General features: G+C 34.3%; 1 protein-coding gene across 5 annotated transcripts in view; it reads left to right on the forward strand.

Annotated features, from left to right (window-relative positions):
- Window positions 1-18,152, forward strand: part of SGCG (sarcoglycan gamma) — a 341,738-nt gene that overhangs the window by 109,526 nt on the left and 214,060 nt on the right. For 4 of the 5 annotated variants that reach the window (XM_056794687.1, XM_056794689.1, XM_007495215.3 and 1 more), the window contains one exon: window positions 16,118-16,315. In XM_056794687.1, the coding sequence (XP_056650665.1) occupies window positions 16,118-16,315 (198 nt within the window). The remainder of the gene's footprint in view (window positions 1-16,117; window positions 16,316-18,152) is intronic. The other variant, XM_001375567.4, reaches the window with a different exon arrangement.

An 18,152-nucleotide genomic window follows, 5' to 3' on the forward strand; every position in this document is an offset into this window, starting at 1 on the left:
TCTACCTTGGAGTTAAGCAATTAACATATTCAAATCATTTTAAAGTTGTCAGTAAAACTTTAAAGTTAACATTTTTTGAATCATCTCAAAATTATCAGCACCATTTGTTGATCTTCTGGTCTTTACTGTGAAGGTTGGGAATTTATAGCTAAGATTTACATATCATAGGACAAAAAGACCCTGATAGCAGCACCTACGTGGCTTCCCCTGATTCAGCACATATTACCAGGATGTGAATTTTGGTTAATATATGATAAAATTTATATATTTTGATCCTTTGATCTTTGGGATGGTTTGTATGTGACTTCCAGGTTCCCCTTTGCAATCTTGCTTCCTTCTATTGCCCCCTTTGTATTGCTACTTATAAATTTACTTATTATACTAATGAGAAGTTGGGAGGGAGGTTGGGAGACCAGAACAAGATACAGTTTTAATATAGATTGTTATAAGATTAGACCCAGTCATCTTGATACCACTAACATTAATTTAAAGGAGACTGTAGCTTACAAAATCTATTTATGGAAGAATACTGGAAATAATATTTTTTAAGGTTAGTGCAGCTGTGTATCCAAAAATACTCTTTCCAACAATTAGCTTGTTTTTCTCCCTGCACCTGTGTACCCCTAAAATCCCCATTTGTGCTCTGAACTCCAACACACAAAGCAGCCCATTCCAGGTGGCCACCAACATGAGGATATAAATATCTACTTTCAGAAGGACATCTTGGGGCATGCCCTTCCAGTCAGAAAAAAAATCTTGTCTCTTTCCCCAATATAGTACTACTCATGTTAGTTATACTCCATATTCGAGTGGGTATCTGAGTAGTATATTGGGTCCCCTTTCTCCCTCTTTCTTTCCCTGTCTTTTGCCAATAAAGCTTGGCATTGATCTAACTCTTCTTGTTTTATATATTATTCTCAGCTTCTAAAGGTCTACTCTCTAAAGACTTCTTTTCTCCAACATCTCCTTCTGGCCCACAGGCTTTCTTTTAAAAATATGCCAAGTACTCAGATCTTAACCTTTTGATAGTTACACCTACACTGAATGATGAAGAAAGTTAATATTGAGTTGTGATATTAAATTGAGAAATAATTTTTTCTTTGTTCCACCCCCTTGAAAAATAATTTGGTTTTGAGGCTGAAAGAGTTTCACCTCCAGACTATGAAACTGGGTTGGATTTCCTTTCTTTCCTTAAAATCCCTGTAAGGAAAGACAAGTGACAAGATTTATGGCAGAGCTGAGCATCCACTTGGCCCATTGAGAGACTGGATAATGAAATCATCAAGTTCTATCTACCATGTTGGATTGTAGTGACCCAGCCATGTGGCTAGCTTCTTGGCATCCTTAAGACCTATCTCTTCTTGTCATGAAGTAATGAGGGAGTATTCCACCTCCAAATCAGAGATCTCTAGGGAAGGGAAAGGGACTGAGCAGTGACATCACAAGGGATATATAGTGGTCTGCATACTCTTGTGTGCTCACTCATTTTTGACTGACTCTCTCTCTCTCTCTCTCTCTCTCTCTCTCCCTCTCCCTCTCTCTCTCTCTCCCCCCCATCTGTCCCTCCCTCTCTCCTACCCAGCTGCTCTCATTTGGCCTATCTCTCTTTTGGCTGCTTAGGCTATTGCCCAGCTGCATATTCTTTGGTATTATTTCAGACTTTGGAGAGTTTCCATTGTCTAGTTTAGTTTGTCTTGAGCAATTTATCACTCAATTAATTTTAAAATTAAGAAATTTGGAGAATTTCCATCATTACAATAAGTATGTCAAGTTGTAGAAACCAAGGATTAATAGGGGAACCCCACAGGAGAAACCTCTTTATGCCAAAGAACTATCACAAAACCTTCATCCTTTTTCTTCTACCAAGCCCTAGAAGTAGTTCAGTGTTATATTAAGAAATATTTTTAAAATAACATAAATTTAAAATAGTATATTTAAAAAGAAGAAAAACTATTTGTCAATCAATAATACTGAATAATAAAGTGGAATGAGGATGAAATAATATAGCAAATCCAGAAAGAACACTAAAATAATTCTCTGATAACTCTTCACAACTACCTTAAATCAGTTTCTTAAAAATACATTTTTTAAATCATAGCTCTCTCATCCAGTGTTATTTAGATTCAGTCACTAACTTCCTGTCACTAGGTTGACAGGATTGTGACAGTATCCATAAGGGCTGATTATGTTCACCATCACAGCTCTCTGTTTAGATTTCGCTAAGCTAATGATAGTTTTTTATTTGAAATGTCCTCCAAATCCAAGTTATTTATGCTCTACTGATAACTAATTTCAGGACTTCAGTGGGTAAATTATCTCCTCTATTTGCCTCTTCCCCACAGTGGGGGCCACAAACATCCAGACCCTGTCACCCTTTGGGAATGTATATCTGGGTCTTTTTGTAAGTCCTCTGTCTGTAGAGCACTTCCCCACTATATGCTGAATGTGCCTGATTCCTTTCCTATTCATTGGCTACTATATTGCTATAATTTACCTTATATCCTTTTTCAGACTGCTATTACCATTAATAGCCTCAGTTGACATATGCCTTCTAACATTATGACTTTTTTTTCAATCTAATCAAACTTTCATTAGCATGACTAAGTCAGAGATATTTTTCTTTTTGAAAATAATGACTCATTCCAATCTTGTCTTCACTACACAAAACTGCAGTATTTTTGTCTTTTTTATATAGTTCCTCAGCCACCTGATAAAGTGTGGCAGGGGGATTTGGAAGGAAGGGAAGAAAAGGTAGGAAGAAAGTCCTTTATACATTCTGAATGGTTTAAATTTAATTGAATTTCTTCCCAGAATCATTTTAGATTGTTCTTTCGATAGCCTCAGTCAGAATTCCTCTTAAATTCCTACACCAGTCACTTACACAAAATAACCTTTTCCTCACTTAATGACCCATTAATTGAATTACTTTAGATGGGCATTCCTATTGGATTAAATCAGACATATTCAGATCAGCTATCTTCATTTTACCTGTTTAGATATATTTTGCTCAAAGTTCGGTTCAGAACTACTATATCTCTATGCATCCTCCATCAACTATGGCCTTTTTTCTCCTAACCGAAGTTGCCTGACCCCTGTATTTAATAAATATAGCACTATTATTCCCATTATTGAAATAAAAAAAATGAGGTAGACAGAGGTTGTTTCACCCAGGATTCCATGACAATTAAGACTGGATTTGAATTCAGTGCATCTGGAATACAGATCTAGTGTGCTATCACACTTTGATATTTAGGATAAATGAGTTATTATGGATATAGACTTAGCAAAGATTATGTAGAATGAAACCCCTCCCATCCGCTCTCCTTTTCCTTCAGTAAGATGTGATACAGCAATGTCCCTAGTAACCTCTTTCAAAAAGCTTCTTTTAAAAATTGATTTGCTCACATGCTCTGAAGGACAGCACCCCTAAATAGTAGACAACCAAATTGTACAGTATTTAAACTAGATCAGTTACAGTGGATTGCACCTATATTACTATCGTTACTTGTGCAATAAAAACTAATAAAAATTATTAAATATATATATATATATGAGTTTTGTACCACTGCAAAAAGACTTGAGAGCAAGGAAGGGTGGTATATTGAAAAGGGTGCCTTCTTGACATTGAGAAACCTGCCTTGGAATTCTGGCTTCAAAACTCACCAGCTTTGTGTCCATAAGCAAGTCACTTAACTACCCTGAGCTTGTTTTCCCCATTTTAAATTGTAGATAATAATATTTGTGCTGCCCAGCTCTCAGGGATTATAAAAATCTTAAAATGTTATATAATTATAAGTTGTGATTGTTATAACAATTGTCTGAGGATTAAATGATGAATATATATTTTGTCCCAGCCAGAGAAGTCTCTCTCCCACCCTCTTTTTAGCCATAAACATGCATTAACCAAAAAGTCATTTGCCTGGAATATTTGAGTAGAAAAGCAAAAGTATGGAACTGTGCTTCACTGGCTATTAATCTCTCTCCCCAAATCCAAATCAGTTCATTTTTTGGATGTGGAACATTATATGATCTTGAGCCATAAAATGAACTGTTCAAACACGAAGCATTTATGAATTAACAATCATGCTAGAAAATGGAGTAGCATGCTTGGTTGATGAGATGTGAAATGAAAGAAGTTTCAACCAATGAATTATGGCATATTCATCAATCATATTATTACAGCAATAAAAGGGTATAGAAAATAATGTATAAATCTATCACTTTCTCTACTATTTGTTCTCTTTGCATCATTTAAAAATAAAGGGCCCAACTCTTTCCTCCATCTGTTCATGGAGTTCCCATTGAAGTCAATAGAATCTGCACATATAGAATGATCATAAATTTTCTGAGGGGTATGAAATATGAGTGCAACAAAAATATGATATGTTTTAGACCCTGAAAACATTTCTCATAGAGAAAAGTAAAATGGTTCTTCAGAATAATAATGTATTTGGGAGTCTATGCCATGTTTATGCCACACTGATTAACTTTAAACCCATTACCTCCATCTGTCAATTCCTGGGGTTTAAACTGATTGCTAGGAATAGGAAAGATGAAGATGGTATAAAAAATGTCATTGGTTATACCAATGTCATAATCTTGACATCTTTCCATTGTACTTGCCCAGTTGTACTACACATGGAATTATAGGTGGAAAGAATCAAGAAATAAGACTATAATTCCATGTCAAATAATTACTTTTATAAACTTGGGCAAGTGATAGAAACCTTTTTATCTCTAAGGGCCTTTAGAGAGTATATTATCCAGGCCTCTCATTTCACAAATGTGCCAACACCCAGAGAGATTAGGTAATTAGCCTAAATTGATAAACGCTAGCAAATGGGTAGGGATGGCTGGAGAGGGAAAGGATATTCCTATCTTATAACCAAAGTACAAAGAATTTTCTGCTATACTACCAGTATCTCCCACTTAAGATCACTGAGCTTCTGTTTAATCATCAGAAAACTGTGATAGAGAGTAACTTTAAAGCCCTACATAAATTTGAGTTACTATTATTCTCCACAAATATCTTACTATGACATCTCCTCATGGTTTATAGGTAGTCTGGGTACTTAACGCTGTGCCAGTGCAGTGAACCTAAACCAAAAAGACCATAAGATTCCTATTTTCTATAGACTCCCCCCTAGCTAAGTTAGAGCAGGTTTATAAACAGGTTGGCTAGGTGATGAGTTTTTCAGACATACCAATTCTCAGAGACCATCTGTTAAGTTTTAAATGGATTGTAGACTGGGTCAATCGCAGGAACACACTAGTGAAGTCACAGATATTTGAAGCATTATTATGATTATTTGTATTAATTTTAATTATTTTAAAAGATACTAATAACAAAATCCTTTGAGTAATTAACACCCATTCTTCTGAAGTCCAAGTCAGATGCTATATTTAATGCTTTATTTAATTTCATTATATAGAGACTCTCCTTTACTTTACCACTGTTTTATGAAGTTATTCTGGGCTAAAAGGAAATGAAACTAAATAATTTTTTCTAAAATAAAGATTTTTTTCCATCTAAATATACTACTCTGTGACATTGGTTTGCAACTAGTAAGGCGATCTTTGATAACTGGTTATGCTCTTTTGTTGTCTTTAGTTGTAAATAGCAGAATTGTACCAGATGACCCTATACAGCTCTTTTAACTCTTAACATTCTAGGATTGTGAAAATTACAAATTCTACCTCTGACGCTTATGTGTGAACTTTCACATCACTTAACTTCTCTGACGTTTATTTTCTTCAAAGATACAATGAAAATTTGTGAGTGAAAAAGAAGTGAAAGGAAGTAATCTAGTTATTAAATTTTCCCCCCTGCCATGTTTATGGTGAGTGGTATAGCCATTGACCTATCCAAATATAGGGAAGATAACATCTGAGATATTAGGAATACTAATTCAATCCAATGTGGATCTTAACTAATTAACTCCCCATCCATTCACCTTCTACTACCTTTGATGTCTTTGATAGGATCATCCACTTAGAGGTAGAAGGGATCTCAAGAACCATCTATGTCCAACCCCCTTACTTTAAATATGAAGAAACTGAGACCTACAGAGTTGAAGTGATTTGCCCAAGGTCACATAGTTATTAAATATGAAAGATTAGGATTTGAACCCAAGTTTTCTGACTCCACAGACAATTGATGTTAGTTTTGCCTCCCTAGGGTCCTAGAATTGGCATTTTAATTGATTTTGGTTTTATAAATTTAATATTTAGTTCCAACTACATGTAATGCATTGTCATAGGTATACATGTCAGCAGAAGTAATAGATGAAACTCTAAAAAGGTTTATTCTGCTTAGTTCACAGAATAACTATTAAGTTCTGACTTTATTTATTGATCTGCTCCTTGTTAGAATATCTCCTTTTTCAGTGCAAATTACAACTTTCACTATGGACCAGACAGAAAGTTCTAGTTTCTCTTCATAAGCAAGTTCTGAGTACACATTCACACTGAGAGTTTGATAAATATTCTAGTCTGAAGTGGTTAGAACTGGAACCTTGCATTATAATTTGGTTATTACTCTTCATGCACTAGTAATAATCTTTGAGGGATTGATTATTCATTACTGTGACAAATTTTGAACCATATTTTTGAGAATTTTTTTATACTTTCAAACTAAAAATTTCTTTGGAGTAAAATTGATCTTTTCTTGACTCAAGAATCAAATCATTTTTACAGTTTATGGTAAATTTTGCTAAAAAGTCAACTGTGGCAACTGATATTTCTTAATATAAAGAGATTTCAAAAACATCGATTGGTGTAAGTAAATTTCCATAAGTAAATTGCTATTTGACAAAGCAGACAGCTGACAAATGCTGTAAGAACAGACAAAATGGCTATTTTACAGTGGTAGTTCCCAAAGTTTTGCATCTTATACCAATTCTCATGTCAAGTATACATTAATAAATTTGTCATAGCATAACTGATGTCATAGTACACATATCTGAGGCTTTATATTTCATTTAAAATTTCTTATCATATGGGAGGCACCAGAGTTCTTACAATATGGGGCAGCAGGGTTGGGCAGGTAGATGGCATTAGGAAGATTCATCTTCCCAAGTTCAAATATGACCTCAGACACTTACTGTATGACCCTGGGCATGTTATTTAACTCAATTCGCCTCCATTTCTTTATATGGAGAAGGAAATGGCAAATTACTCTCATATATTTGCCAAGAAAATCCCAAATAGAGTCACAAGAGAGTCAGACAAGAATGAAAAAAAAGTGACTAAATAGCAACTACATACATAGAGCATTTGATCTGAATCCAGAGGACTTGCCTTGAGAACTTGCCCTTTGACCCTCAGGCAAATCATTCAACCTTCCTGCACCTCAATTGCCTCACCTGTAAATTGAGGAGTTTAGTCTAGATAACCTTTTAGTTCCCCAACATTTTTAGATCTATGAGCCCATATATATCTTACCATACCTTTTAAAATATCTATACAATTTATATTGTATTTACTTAACAGAATTTTCATCCTGCCTACTGCCTGATCTCTTTCAAAGGGTACTGACACTCAAGTTCATTTTAGTGCCTCTAAGTTGTTCAAATCTATACCTGAATAAGAATTCTTTACACTACATGCCACATAAATAATCATCCAGATTGTGCTTGAAAATGTCCAGGTTGCCCAAGATAACCCCAAGGGACTTATGATAGAAAATGCTATCCAAAGTCAAAAAAGGAACTTTTGGAATCTGATTGCAGATCAAATCATGGCATGTTTCATTTTACTTCCTTAATGAATTGTTTTATTATATGTGTGATATGTGTCTTCCTGGGGGATATGGCAAGGGGAATATGGGAATTTTTATTACATGAAAGCATTACTATAATTTATAATAGACAATTTACCACCTCAGGGAAGTGGGGACAGAGAAAGGAAGAGAATCTGAATCATAAAATGTCAGAAAACAATTGTAAAAAATTCATTTCTATGTGTTATTAAAAAATTAAAGAAAATAAAAGATAAATCAAATTCTCAGCAGGTCTCCTCTGGAGGGAAAAACTATTTTTAAAGTTTCATTTTGTTATATTTGACAAGAAAAGCAAGTTTCTCTAAGTGTACAATTTAGGCAAAAATAAAATATTGCTGATTACAATCTACATTAGTGAAAAAGGGAGTTATAAAATCTTCATGTCAAGCCTATGAACCAAGGGTGAGTGTAAGTGTTATCTATTGAATTTTCCTGTCCCTAAATTTAAGAATGGGTCAATATTGAGGCCACCTATAGAATAAGAGGCTATCCAGGAGTCCAAGAATAGTAGGTGATTCTAAGTGTTCCTTCAGTTTTGCACAGCAATGGGCATCAGAGAGCTTCACAAAAAACATTTTTGCAGGGGATGCACTGGATCCAACTCAATTGAGAGAGCCTTAAATTTTTAGTACAAGCAACCATGCCTCAGAAGTCTGCAAACACTATAAATAAGGGTTTGATTTATTGCTCCGTTGATTGTTTAGACTTAAGAAAGTGATGGAGGAAATGTTAATAAGGCAGATTAAACTAAAAAAGAAGAAAAAATGTCCATAGAGAAGGCACCATCTCCTTCCTGAGCAACTCCTCATTCGGCTTTTAGATACTTTGAATTTTCAGGAAAGTTTTATTTATATTTTAGAATGTAGTCAGTAAAGATACTTCAAAATCCACTCTCTAATAATACAGAGCAAGTGCCCAGCTTTTTACACAGAAGAAATTCTTCACTATAAGCTCCCATTGCCCATGAAATCATGAATCTGTTGTAAATAAATCAAATAAATATTTTCCTGACCTAATAATTTTTGAGTACTATGGTATTTATATTGATGTCACCCTCATAGAAAAGTACTATGAATAGATTATAATATGACAAGTAATACTCCCACACAATTTTCTTGCTAGTATTAAGGATAATTGACTCTGGATCAGAGACTAATCTCTAAAGAAAAGGAACTGGTTATGAGAAGAGCATCCAGGAGTCAAGAAAGGTAGTCCTTCCACTGACATAGGTTTCAACCCTTCCATGACTTGGTAAATGATCTTTGCCACATGGTGTAGGTTGGCAAAAAAAAAATCATCATCTAGAGTCAATCTGGTGATCTTTTCTGTGTATCTAGGAAAGTGTACAGATAACAGGCATATAGTCCTTTATTAATACTTACTTAGCTATTCCATCTTGTAAGATCAGTCAGAAATTAAACAACTTGCCCTTTGGGAGTCCAGAATTCATTTACACCCCCAAGATAGGAAGAGAAATCAGAACAGGTCTTTAATAGTGAAATAGAGCCCTGTGCTCAGTTCTGGGAACATAAAGTTTAAGTCCCCCATCAGTTGTTTAACTATATTTTACTAGACAAGTCACATAACCTCTCTGTACCCCATTTTCCCTCATGTAAAATGAGAGGTTAGACTCAATGACTTCCAAGATCCCTTCCAGCTCAAAATCTATGGTCCTGAATTCTATGAAAAAAATTATGATACATTTCATTACTAAACATGAACGTTCTAAAAATATACTTTTGCCAAGAAAGGAACTCACAGTTATAAAATTCAAAAAACTAAGAATGAGTGTTGCCAGTGTTCACCCTGGACAAGTACTTGACATCTTGGATGTCTCCTCATCAGAACAAGAATAATGATATCTATTTTACCTGCTTCGCAAGGATGTTTAGATCAAGTAAGATTATATGTGCTAAACAATTTGTAACCAAGTGCTATATAAATGTAAAATATTTTTCTCAGTACCTATGAGGATACATTTTTATCTAGAGAAGATTTTATTCAAATCAAATAGTCTTTTTTTTTCCATTTGAATTATTTTCTTTAATCAATTTAGAGCATTATTCCCTGGTTAAAATAATCACATTATTTCCCTCCCTCCCTCTCCACCCACCCCTCCTGCTCCAATGCGCAATTTCATTGGGTATCACTTGTGTCCTTGATCAGAACCTATTTCTATGTTGTTGTTTGCACTAGGATGTTCATTCAGAGTCCACATCCCCAACCATATCCCTTAGATCCCTGTGTTAAAGCAGTTGTTTTTCCTTGGTGTTTCTACTCCCACAGTGTTTCCTCTGGATGTGGATAGTGGTTTTTCTCATAGATTCCTCCAAGTTGTTCAGGATCACTTCATTACCACTAATGGAGAAGTCCATTGCATTCGATTGTACCACAATATATCAGTCTCTGTGTACAATGTTTTCCTGGTTCTGCTCCTCTCACTCTGCATCAATTCCTGGAGGTTGTTCCAGTTCACATGGAATCCTCCACTTTATTATTCCTTTGAGCACAATAGTATTTCATCACCAACATATACCACAATTTGTTTAGCCATTCCCCAATTGAAGGGCATCCCCTCATTTTCCCATTTTTTTGCCACCACAAAGAGTGCAGCTTCAAATCAAATAAATTGAGTCTTGATTCAAAATGAATCCCAAAGATTGTGTTTCCTGTAAAACTTATGTGTTGTTTGATAGAAACCTAACAAATATATTTTAATCATGGTAGGATCTACAAGTATCTGAACAATGCTTTCTTTACATTCAAAGTCAAAACTATATAAATTGAAAAATCAAGACACTATATTTTTCTTTGAAGATTTAAAAAAATAAGAGAAGAAGTAATAAAATAGAGATATGTTAAGAGCTCAATATTTTAAATTCCTAAAGTTGATTTGCTGAATTAGTATGCCTAAATATATTTTATAAAATAGATATACATCTTCAAATAATTTCATGCAGAGAAGCTAGAGGAACTTAGGGAGGGAACAGACAGTAAAAATATTTTAGTGGGGAACCTTAACCTTCCCTTATCAAAACTAGATAAATCAAAACAAAAAATAAATAAGAAAGGGGTAAGGGAAGTGAATGAAATGTTAGAAAAATTAGAGTTAATACATATCTGGAGAAAATTGAACGGGGATAAAAAGGATTATACCTTCTTCAGCAGCATATGTTACATATATAAAGACTGACTGTATATCTAGAGTAGCATTGGCAAATGTTTTTGAGACCATGTGTGCAAACTTCAACTTCAAGCTGCCTGTGCGCCCCCATGTTACCCCATAGAGCAGAGGGAAGAAGTGCTCACATTGGGCAGCTGGATAGAGGGGGGGGCATGCAAAAATGTTCTTGGGTGCTGTGGAGATGGGGAACAGAGCAGCCCCTCCATGCTGCCCCAGAACCCATGCCACACCTTTGCCAACATTGTACTAGGGCATAAAAACATTGCAAACAAATGTAGAAAAGCAGAAATAATAAATTCAATTTTTTTCAGATCATAATGTGATAAAAATTGTGATTAGTAAAGGGCTCATGGAGAGGCAAATTAAAATTTCATTGGAAACTAAATAATCTAATTCTTCAAATAGCTTTATGTACTTTTTCATAAAAGAAAAATATTCACATACTCTATGTTCCTTAAAATTTAAAAGAATGACTTCTGTAGCCTACTTTTGGGATGGTAATATCCTGCTATCATAGCATAGCAAAAGTACCTCCTAATCCACAATTAAAATATTTGGTTGCAGGAGTGAAGATTTTCAAAAATTAAATGAAACATCAATTTTGTTTTAGTAAATAAATGCATGATTATTAAAAATCAGTCTTCAGTTCACTATCTGTAAAATGAAGATTACCTCTATAGTCCATGACTCTGGTTCATTAACTAAAGGTCTAAAGTTAGATCTGGTGTATCAACCTTGAAAAATACCAACTTTTTTTTTTGCTCTAAAATGTAAAGTGGATTCTTCATAAAATTAAAAACATTCATGTGTTTCAGTTGTGAAAAATATTCATTCAAGTTGTAAAATATCCAAATTATTTTTTATAGAATAAAGACACATTAAATTGAATCTTTAGGGGTCAACTTAAATCATGAATGACATTAGTTGAATCAAACCCATTCTAGATAAAAGTATTATAAAGGAGATTTTATCCTTAGATGAACTAAATAGACCAAGTTAATATCTACTCGAATGGAATAGTTCTGTTGTGATAAAATCTCTTTGAAAGCCTTTCTCACAAGGACTCAGTAAGGGATTCTAACCCTAACAACTCTACTCCCAATCCCATCCCCAACTCCAGAGAACATTAAGGAAAGTTAGAATTTTTCCTACAAAGAAGGTGCCACTGGGTTGGCAAAATTTCCATTATGTTCTTTTTTCTGGCAGAAATTGGATCCCTTTTATATCCACTGGAAGCTAGTTGCAATCTATTCTTAAAAAAAAAAAAGCTTAACATACTAGAAGAGAATTTCCTATTCTGTTGAGTTATATATCATAAATTCATATTCTCACCTTATTCAATTAATCTTGTACAAGATTAAGTTAAGCAGTCCTGTTGAAGAAACCCCTTTTCTAATCTCCTTACTCCTCTACTTTTATTCCAAAGAGTTTCTCTCCTTTCTTTCTAATACATATTCCTTCTTTCCACCCCTATGCCTACAATGAGCTTTATCTTATTTTTTTTCTTGGTTCCTCAATACGCTGGATCTTGTTAACTTTGTGTACTAATGCTAACTCATGAAAAGAAGGAATTGGTTATGATGCAGGTATCTAAAAATTATGGTGGGTAATTCTTTACAAGCATGAGCCATTTAAGAAATATATCTTTGTTCATATACGTATCTAATATCTCAGCTTGGATAATGTTTCTGTGGACTGAACTCATGGGAATTTTCAGACTATAATTTTTAAACCATTGCTTTCCATGTTTTAAAATTAATATTAGGTATTGGTTCCAAGGAACAAGAGTAGGAAGAACTAGGCAGTTGGGGTTAAGTGACTTGCCCAAGGAAACATAACCTCAATGAATCTGAGGTCATATTTGAACCCAGGACCTCCCATATCTGGGCCTGGCTCTCAATCCACTGAGCCATCTAGCTGCCCCTAGAATTTTTTTAGATTACATTAGATTAGATTTAGATTAAAATTTTCATAGATATATTTATACCATGTTCTGTTCAACATGTCCCTGACTGGGGTTAGGACCCCAGCCCTCCACCTGGACAGGATATGAGTCTTTATTTTGGAGTCTCTTAGGGTGCAGCATCCTGGGACCAACAGATTAACATTGGATCAAGAATGGGTGAGAAGTTGGGGATTGTTGATAGCAAAACAATCAATATCAGGGAAGTTAATAAGATCCAGCATTGATTCAGAGAAGAAAGATACATTTTTATGACATAGACATCAGTTCCAAGTTTTAACATCAGAGTACAAGAAAAATCTGAAGCAAAATGAGTTTAATATAGCGTAACACCCAAATGCTGGTTGAATAAAAATACTCAAAGGGTTGGGATTGGTGATTCAATGCCATTTAGAAAGAGCTCTCGGGGAGAGTGCCTCACTCACCAGTTTGATCTTGTGCTAATACTTTTATCAATGATTTGGATAAAGGTCTTGCTTAGCAAATTTGGAGGTGATGCAAAGCTGGGAAGGCGTAGGAGAATAAAGATTAAAAAAAAATCTCCACAGGTTAGGATATGGAGTCAAATTGGAATTTCACAGGGATAAGCATAAAGTTCTGTAATTTAGTTCATAAAGTCAAATACACAATGGGAGAAGCATAGATAAATAGAAGTTCATCCAAAAACCCTGAAGTTTCCTTGGCCTGAAATTCAATGAGTCAAACAAATAGCGAGCTATAGTAACCAAAAAATGATAATATAATCATAACTTCATCAAGAGAAGCCCAGCATTCAATCCGAAGGCACCTTTTTCCTTGTAGTTTGCCCTGATCAGAGCATATGACACTGACAAGCTAGAGAGTTTTTAGAAGAATATGACCAAGACAGCAAAGGGCATCAAGTTCATGTAATATAAATATTGGTTGAGAAAAGTGAAATATTAGGCTGGAAAAGATAGAAACTGGTGGGGTGGAGTGGGATGGTAGGGGTATGATAGCTATATTTAAGTATTTGAAGATCTGTCACCTCTAAGACGATAATTAGACTCATTATTATCTCAGATTGTTAAAAGAGACACAATGAATGAAAATTGGAGGATAGATCTAGATTTTATGTAATTAAGGAAATCTTCCTAACAATTATGATGATTTAAAAGTAGGCTAGACTAAGAAATGGTACATTTCCCCTCACTGGAGGCTCCTCAAAAAAGGTATGTAAGTAAGATATGTCAGCTATGATGGAGATGGGATTTTTGGTCAAGCATAGTTTGGACTAGATGGTTTCAATCCCTCTTCCAACTCTTGAATTCAGGAAGAGCAGTATTTTTAAAGTATAGTTTCAGAAAATGATGTGGGTGACATATTGAACTGTACAGAATCATCACAAAGTCCTAGATCATTGCCCTCTATTTAAGCAGGACTTCTTTTAACCCAATGCTAAAATATAATTATATATCCTTTCTGTGACTGTCTTCAGAGAAGGATATTTCACACACTGCCTTGTTAATGATTCACTGCCTTTATAATCAGATAGTGCCAATGTTGAATCACGTTGTCCCTGTTGTGGTTTAGGTCTATTTTCAGTGATTCTTTGAGGAAAAGGAAAATGGTTATTGACACCTATACAGTATCTCTTCATCTGATTGACATTGTTAAACCACTTATTCTGACTCATTGAAGTGTATTCCTGAAATCCTTTCTTTTCATGTATTCTTCAGTACACAGGCAGCAGTAATTGTTAGGAAAAGATATAAAATAAAATCTGGTAAGTAATTCAAATTTTGATTATTTCTATATACATCAATGTGGGAGAAAATTATATATACATATATATGTTCAGGATGCACATTAGAGTGTATTATTTGTAATCCTTCAGGATTCCTAACTGCTTAATGTAAATAGAGGGTAATTGCAAGAATCTTACAAAGATATTTTAATGAGTTTGAGTAAATTCAACAGTTCAGCAATGATATAATTTAATTGTGGTTTATAAAATTGATTGTGCTGGGCACAATGATCTTATTCCCAGGAGTAAAATCAAAATCTCTGTGAATCCTTTGTGAATTGAATTGTATTCAATTAAGTTTGTCTTGAGAAAGTCTTAATTGTGGATATTAAATTGTAGGAAAGTGGATCTTATGTCATTTCCAATTCATTCTGTTTCTGGAATGGAATTACCTAGCTAATAAATAGCATGTGGATTATTTCCAAACATTTGTTCAGTGCATTTTATTTCTTTGCATCACTGAAGCTGAAACAGATGTTGCCAACTGTTGTTTTTGTTAAGCATCTTAAGTTGTTCTTATTCAGAATTAATTTAAGCTTTAATGGCCAGTTCAGGTTGCTCTCTTACACTCTCTCTCTCCAAAATGGAAGAAGGAAGGGCAGATTTGATATTTTAACAGACTTTACTCTGGACAATTCACCACAAAGGTTTTGGTTTTTTTTTTTCTTGTCTCATGGTGTGGAGGTGACACTGAGTTTTTTTCCCTAAAATCTCTAGATTTTTAATAATGGCAAAATACTTTTACTTAGCCTTTGGCACCATAAGGTTGAGGTCCTTGTCAAGTAACTAGGTGAGTGGACAGTCTATTGAAGAAATTGAATTACATTTCATCTTAACATTCATATTATATATGAAACTTAAATAAAGGCAGAAGTTGTGGAAGGATGTCTCACATATTCTCTTTGGAGAGGCAAATAAATGAACTGGTCCATCAGTTGATTTTGTTTGTATCCCAAAACAAGAGGAAACATTTCCTGGGACATCAATCTTCTCATTTTGTGATATTCCTGACAATAAACCAGTATCTAGGGGTATTTTTATGCTTTGAACTCCTTTGGCAGTTTGGTTAAACCCATGAAACTCCTTTTCAGAAAATTACTTGTAACTGTGTAACCTAAAAGACCCTCCACAAAAAGACTGATATCCTGTCCATGTGGAGGGCTGGGGTCCTAACCCCAGGCAGGAACATGTTGTACAGAACATGATATAACTATATCTATGAACATTCTACTCTGGGTATTTACAGTAAAAATATTCTTCGTCTCCTAATTACATGCTATGATAATGCTTATCATATTTAATTGGTCTCCAATTGAATATAATTTGAATACAATTAGGATTTTTAAAATTTCTCTTTAGGTATCTTGCATCCTGTTTATTGTCTTTATACTAATAATTAATGAGGTTTTTTTTCTTTTTCTGTAGCAGATGGTACGTGAACAGTACACTACAACAACACAAGGCACAAGCCTAGAGAGACCAGAGAACCAGTATGTCTACAAAATTGGCATTTATGGCTGGAGGAAGCGCTGCCTCTACCTGTTTGTCCTCCTTCTGCTTATCATCCTAGTTGTGAATTTTGCCCTGACAATTTGGATTCTTAAAGTCATGTGGTTTTCTCCAGTAAGTGGCTTCCTTAATTTCCCATTTCTTTTTCCACTCCCTGTGAAACATTTTATGCTTCTTCTACTACTTTGCCTTTTTTGTTTGTATATATACTAGCATCTGTCTATGTGCTAGTTTTGTTCTTTCCCACTTAGATGAGTACTTTCCAGTTCCCCTGGGACTATACAAATAACATTTCTCTTTTGCAGTTTTCATCTCACTATGAATTATGGATTTTTGTATGTATTCTGCTTGTCATTATCTTTTAAAGTAGTAGTTTCTGTGCTGATGGCAATCTTACCTTTCTAGTTGATTAAAATAGTTGTATTTCAAGGGTATTTTAGCTTTGCCTCCTCTTTACTATATTTTTGGTTTTTTTTTTTCAAAAACATGTTTTCTAATTGTATTTAATTTTTCAGGACTCACTTGCATTTAGATGTTGTTACCTGTTCATTTTCTTAATTCTAATTTCTCATCAGTGTGTTTCTACAATCCAAGATTTAAAAACTGATTTAACTGATAAAGTCTCTAAAGTCCAGAGAATTCATGAAACTTCCTAAATATCTAGCTAGCTTCAAAGAAGACTAAATAAATATTCTACAATATACTTTAACATTTCTATATTTGAATAAAGTAGTAACTTAAATATAAAAGATTTAAAAATTGATAAAAAGACATTTTAATAAGAGAATGGAAAAACCTTGAAAAATATTACAATTAAGATCACTTGTTCCTATTCTAATCTAAGATATAATATTCTAACATATAGCAAGACATATGGGTTTTTATAAGAAAAACAAAAATTAACTTTTCTTTCCTCTTGCATTTAATTAATATCATTCAAGTTTTAACCACTTAGCTTTGATCATTTTACAGTTCCTTAGTATTGGCAATATAGCTATAATCTATGTACATGTTATATGTGCATATGTTCTCTGTATAAGTATGTAAATAATTTCAGTGCTATAAAATATTTTTTCTAAAATTGAGATTAGCATTCTATCAACAGTAGAACCCATTCTGCCCACCTGCAGGAGTTAATTGAGGGAAACAAAACAAAACCTATTCCTACTATCTTCCCAAATTGTTCCTAGCACCAGTGGGAAGAGATAATTCTATCTGAGCCCTAAACAATTGCTAATGGTGGGATTCAATGCTCTTTCCCATGGATAGTCCAGGGTATGTCTTGTTATTAGTGTTTTAGAGGGGAAAAAAAGAAATGTCCATTGAAGGAGGTCTGGGTGTCATCTTCTCTCATTAACTGGTGGATGTGAGTAGAGTGACTCCATTGTTTATTTAATAGTTAATCTCAAATAGGAGAAAGACTTCATAACCTTAAATGTTTAATTCATTTTTTCCTGCCCTTTCCTTAATGGCAAGAAGTAGAAGAAAAAAAGGAGCAAAGACACCATAGAATGAAGACCATAAGGTCCTCAATAATATATTGCGACCTTACCGAATAAGGTATTGTACTTGATGTTTCTCCCATACAGATAACAGTTAAGCAGAGTACTTCACTTGTTTTGGAGACATATAACATTTTAAGACTCTGTAACAGTTAAATTAGTTTTCTACTAAAAGTATCATATTTTATGAGGCTTATTAAAGATTTTTAGAAATCAAGGATACAAAATAATAAGTGCATGTCTAGGACTGATTAACCCATTCAAAACCTACTTGCTAGATGTTACAATGTTTCAAGGTGAGGAAGAGACGCATGTGCTTAGAAGCAGAAGAAGAGAGAGCCCAAAGTAGGCATTGCAGCCAGTTTAAACACAAATTGTGTTCTCGCCCAGTTGGGGACTCAGGTGAGATTATAGGGAATTCTGGGAAGTACCAAGGACTTCTGGGAATT

The sequence above is a fragment of the Monodelphis domestica genome, chromosome 4, assembly GCF_027887165.1.
Source record: "Monodelphis domestica isolate mMonDom1 chromosome 4, mMonDom1.pri, whole genome shotgun sequence".
NCBI lineage: Eukaryota > Metazoa > Chordata > Mammalia > Didelphimorphia > Didelphidae > Monodelphis > Monodelphis domestica.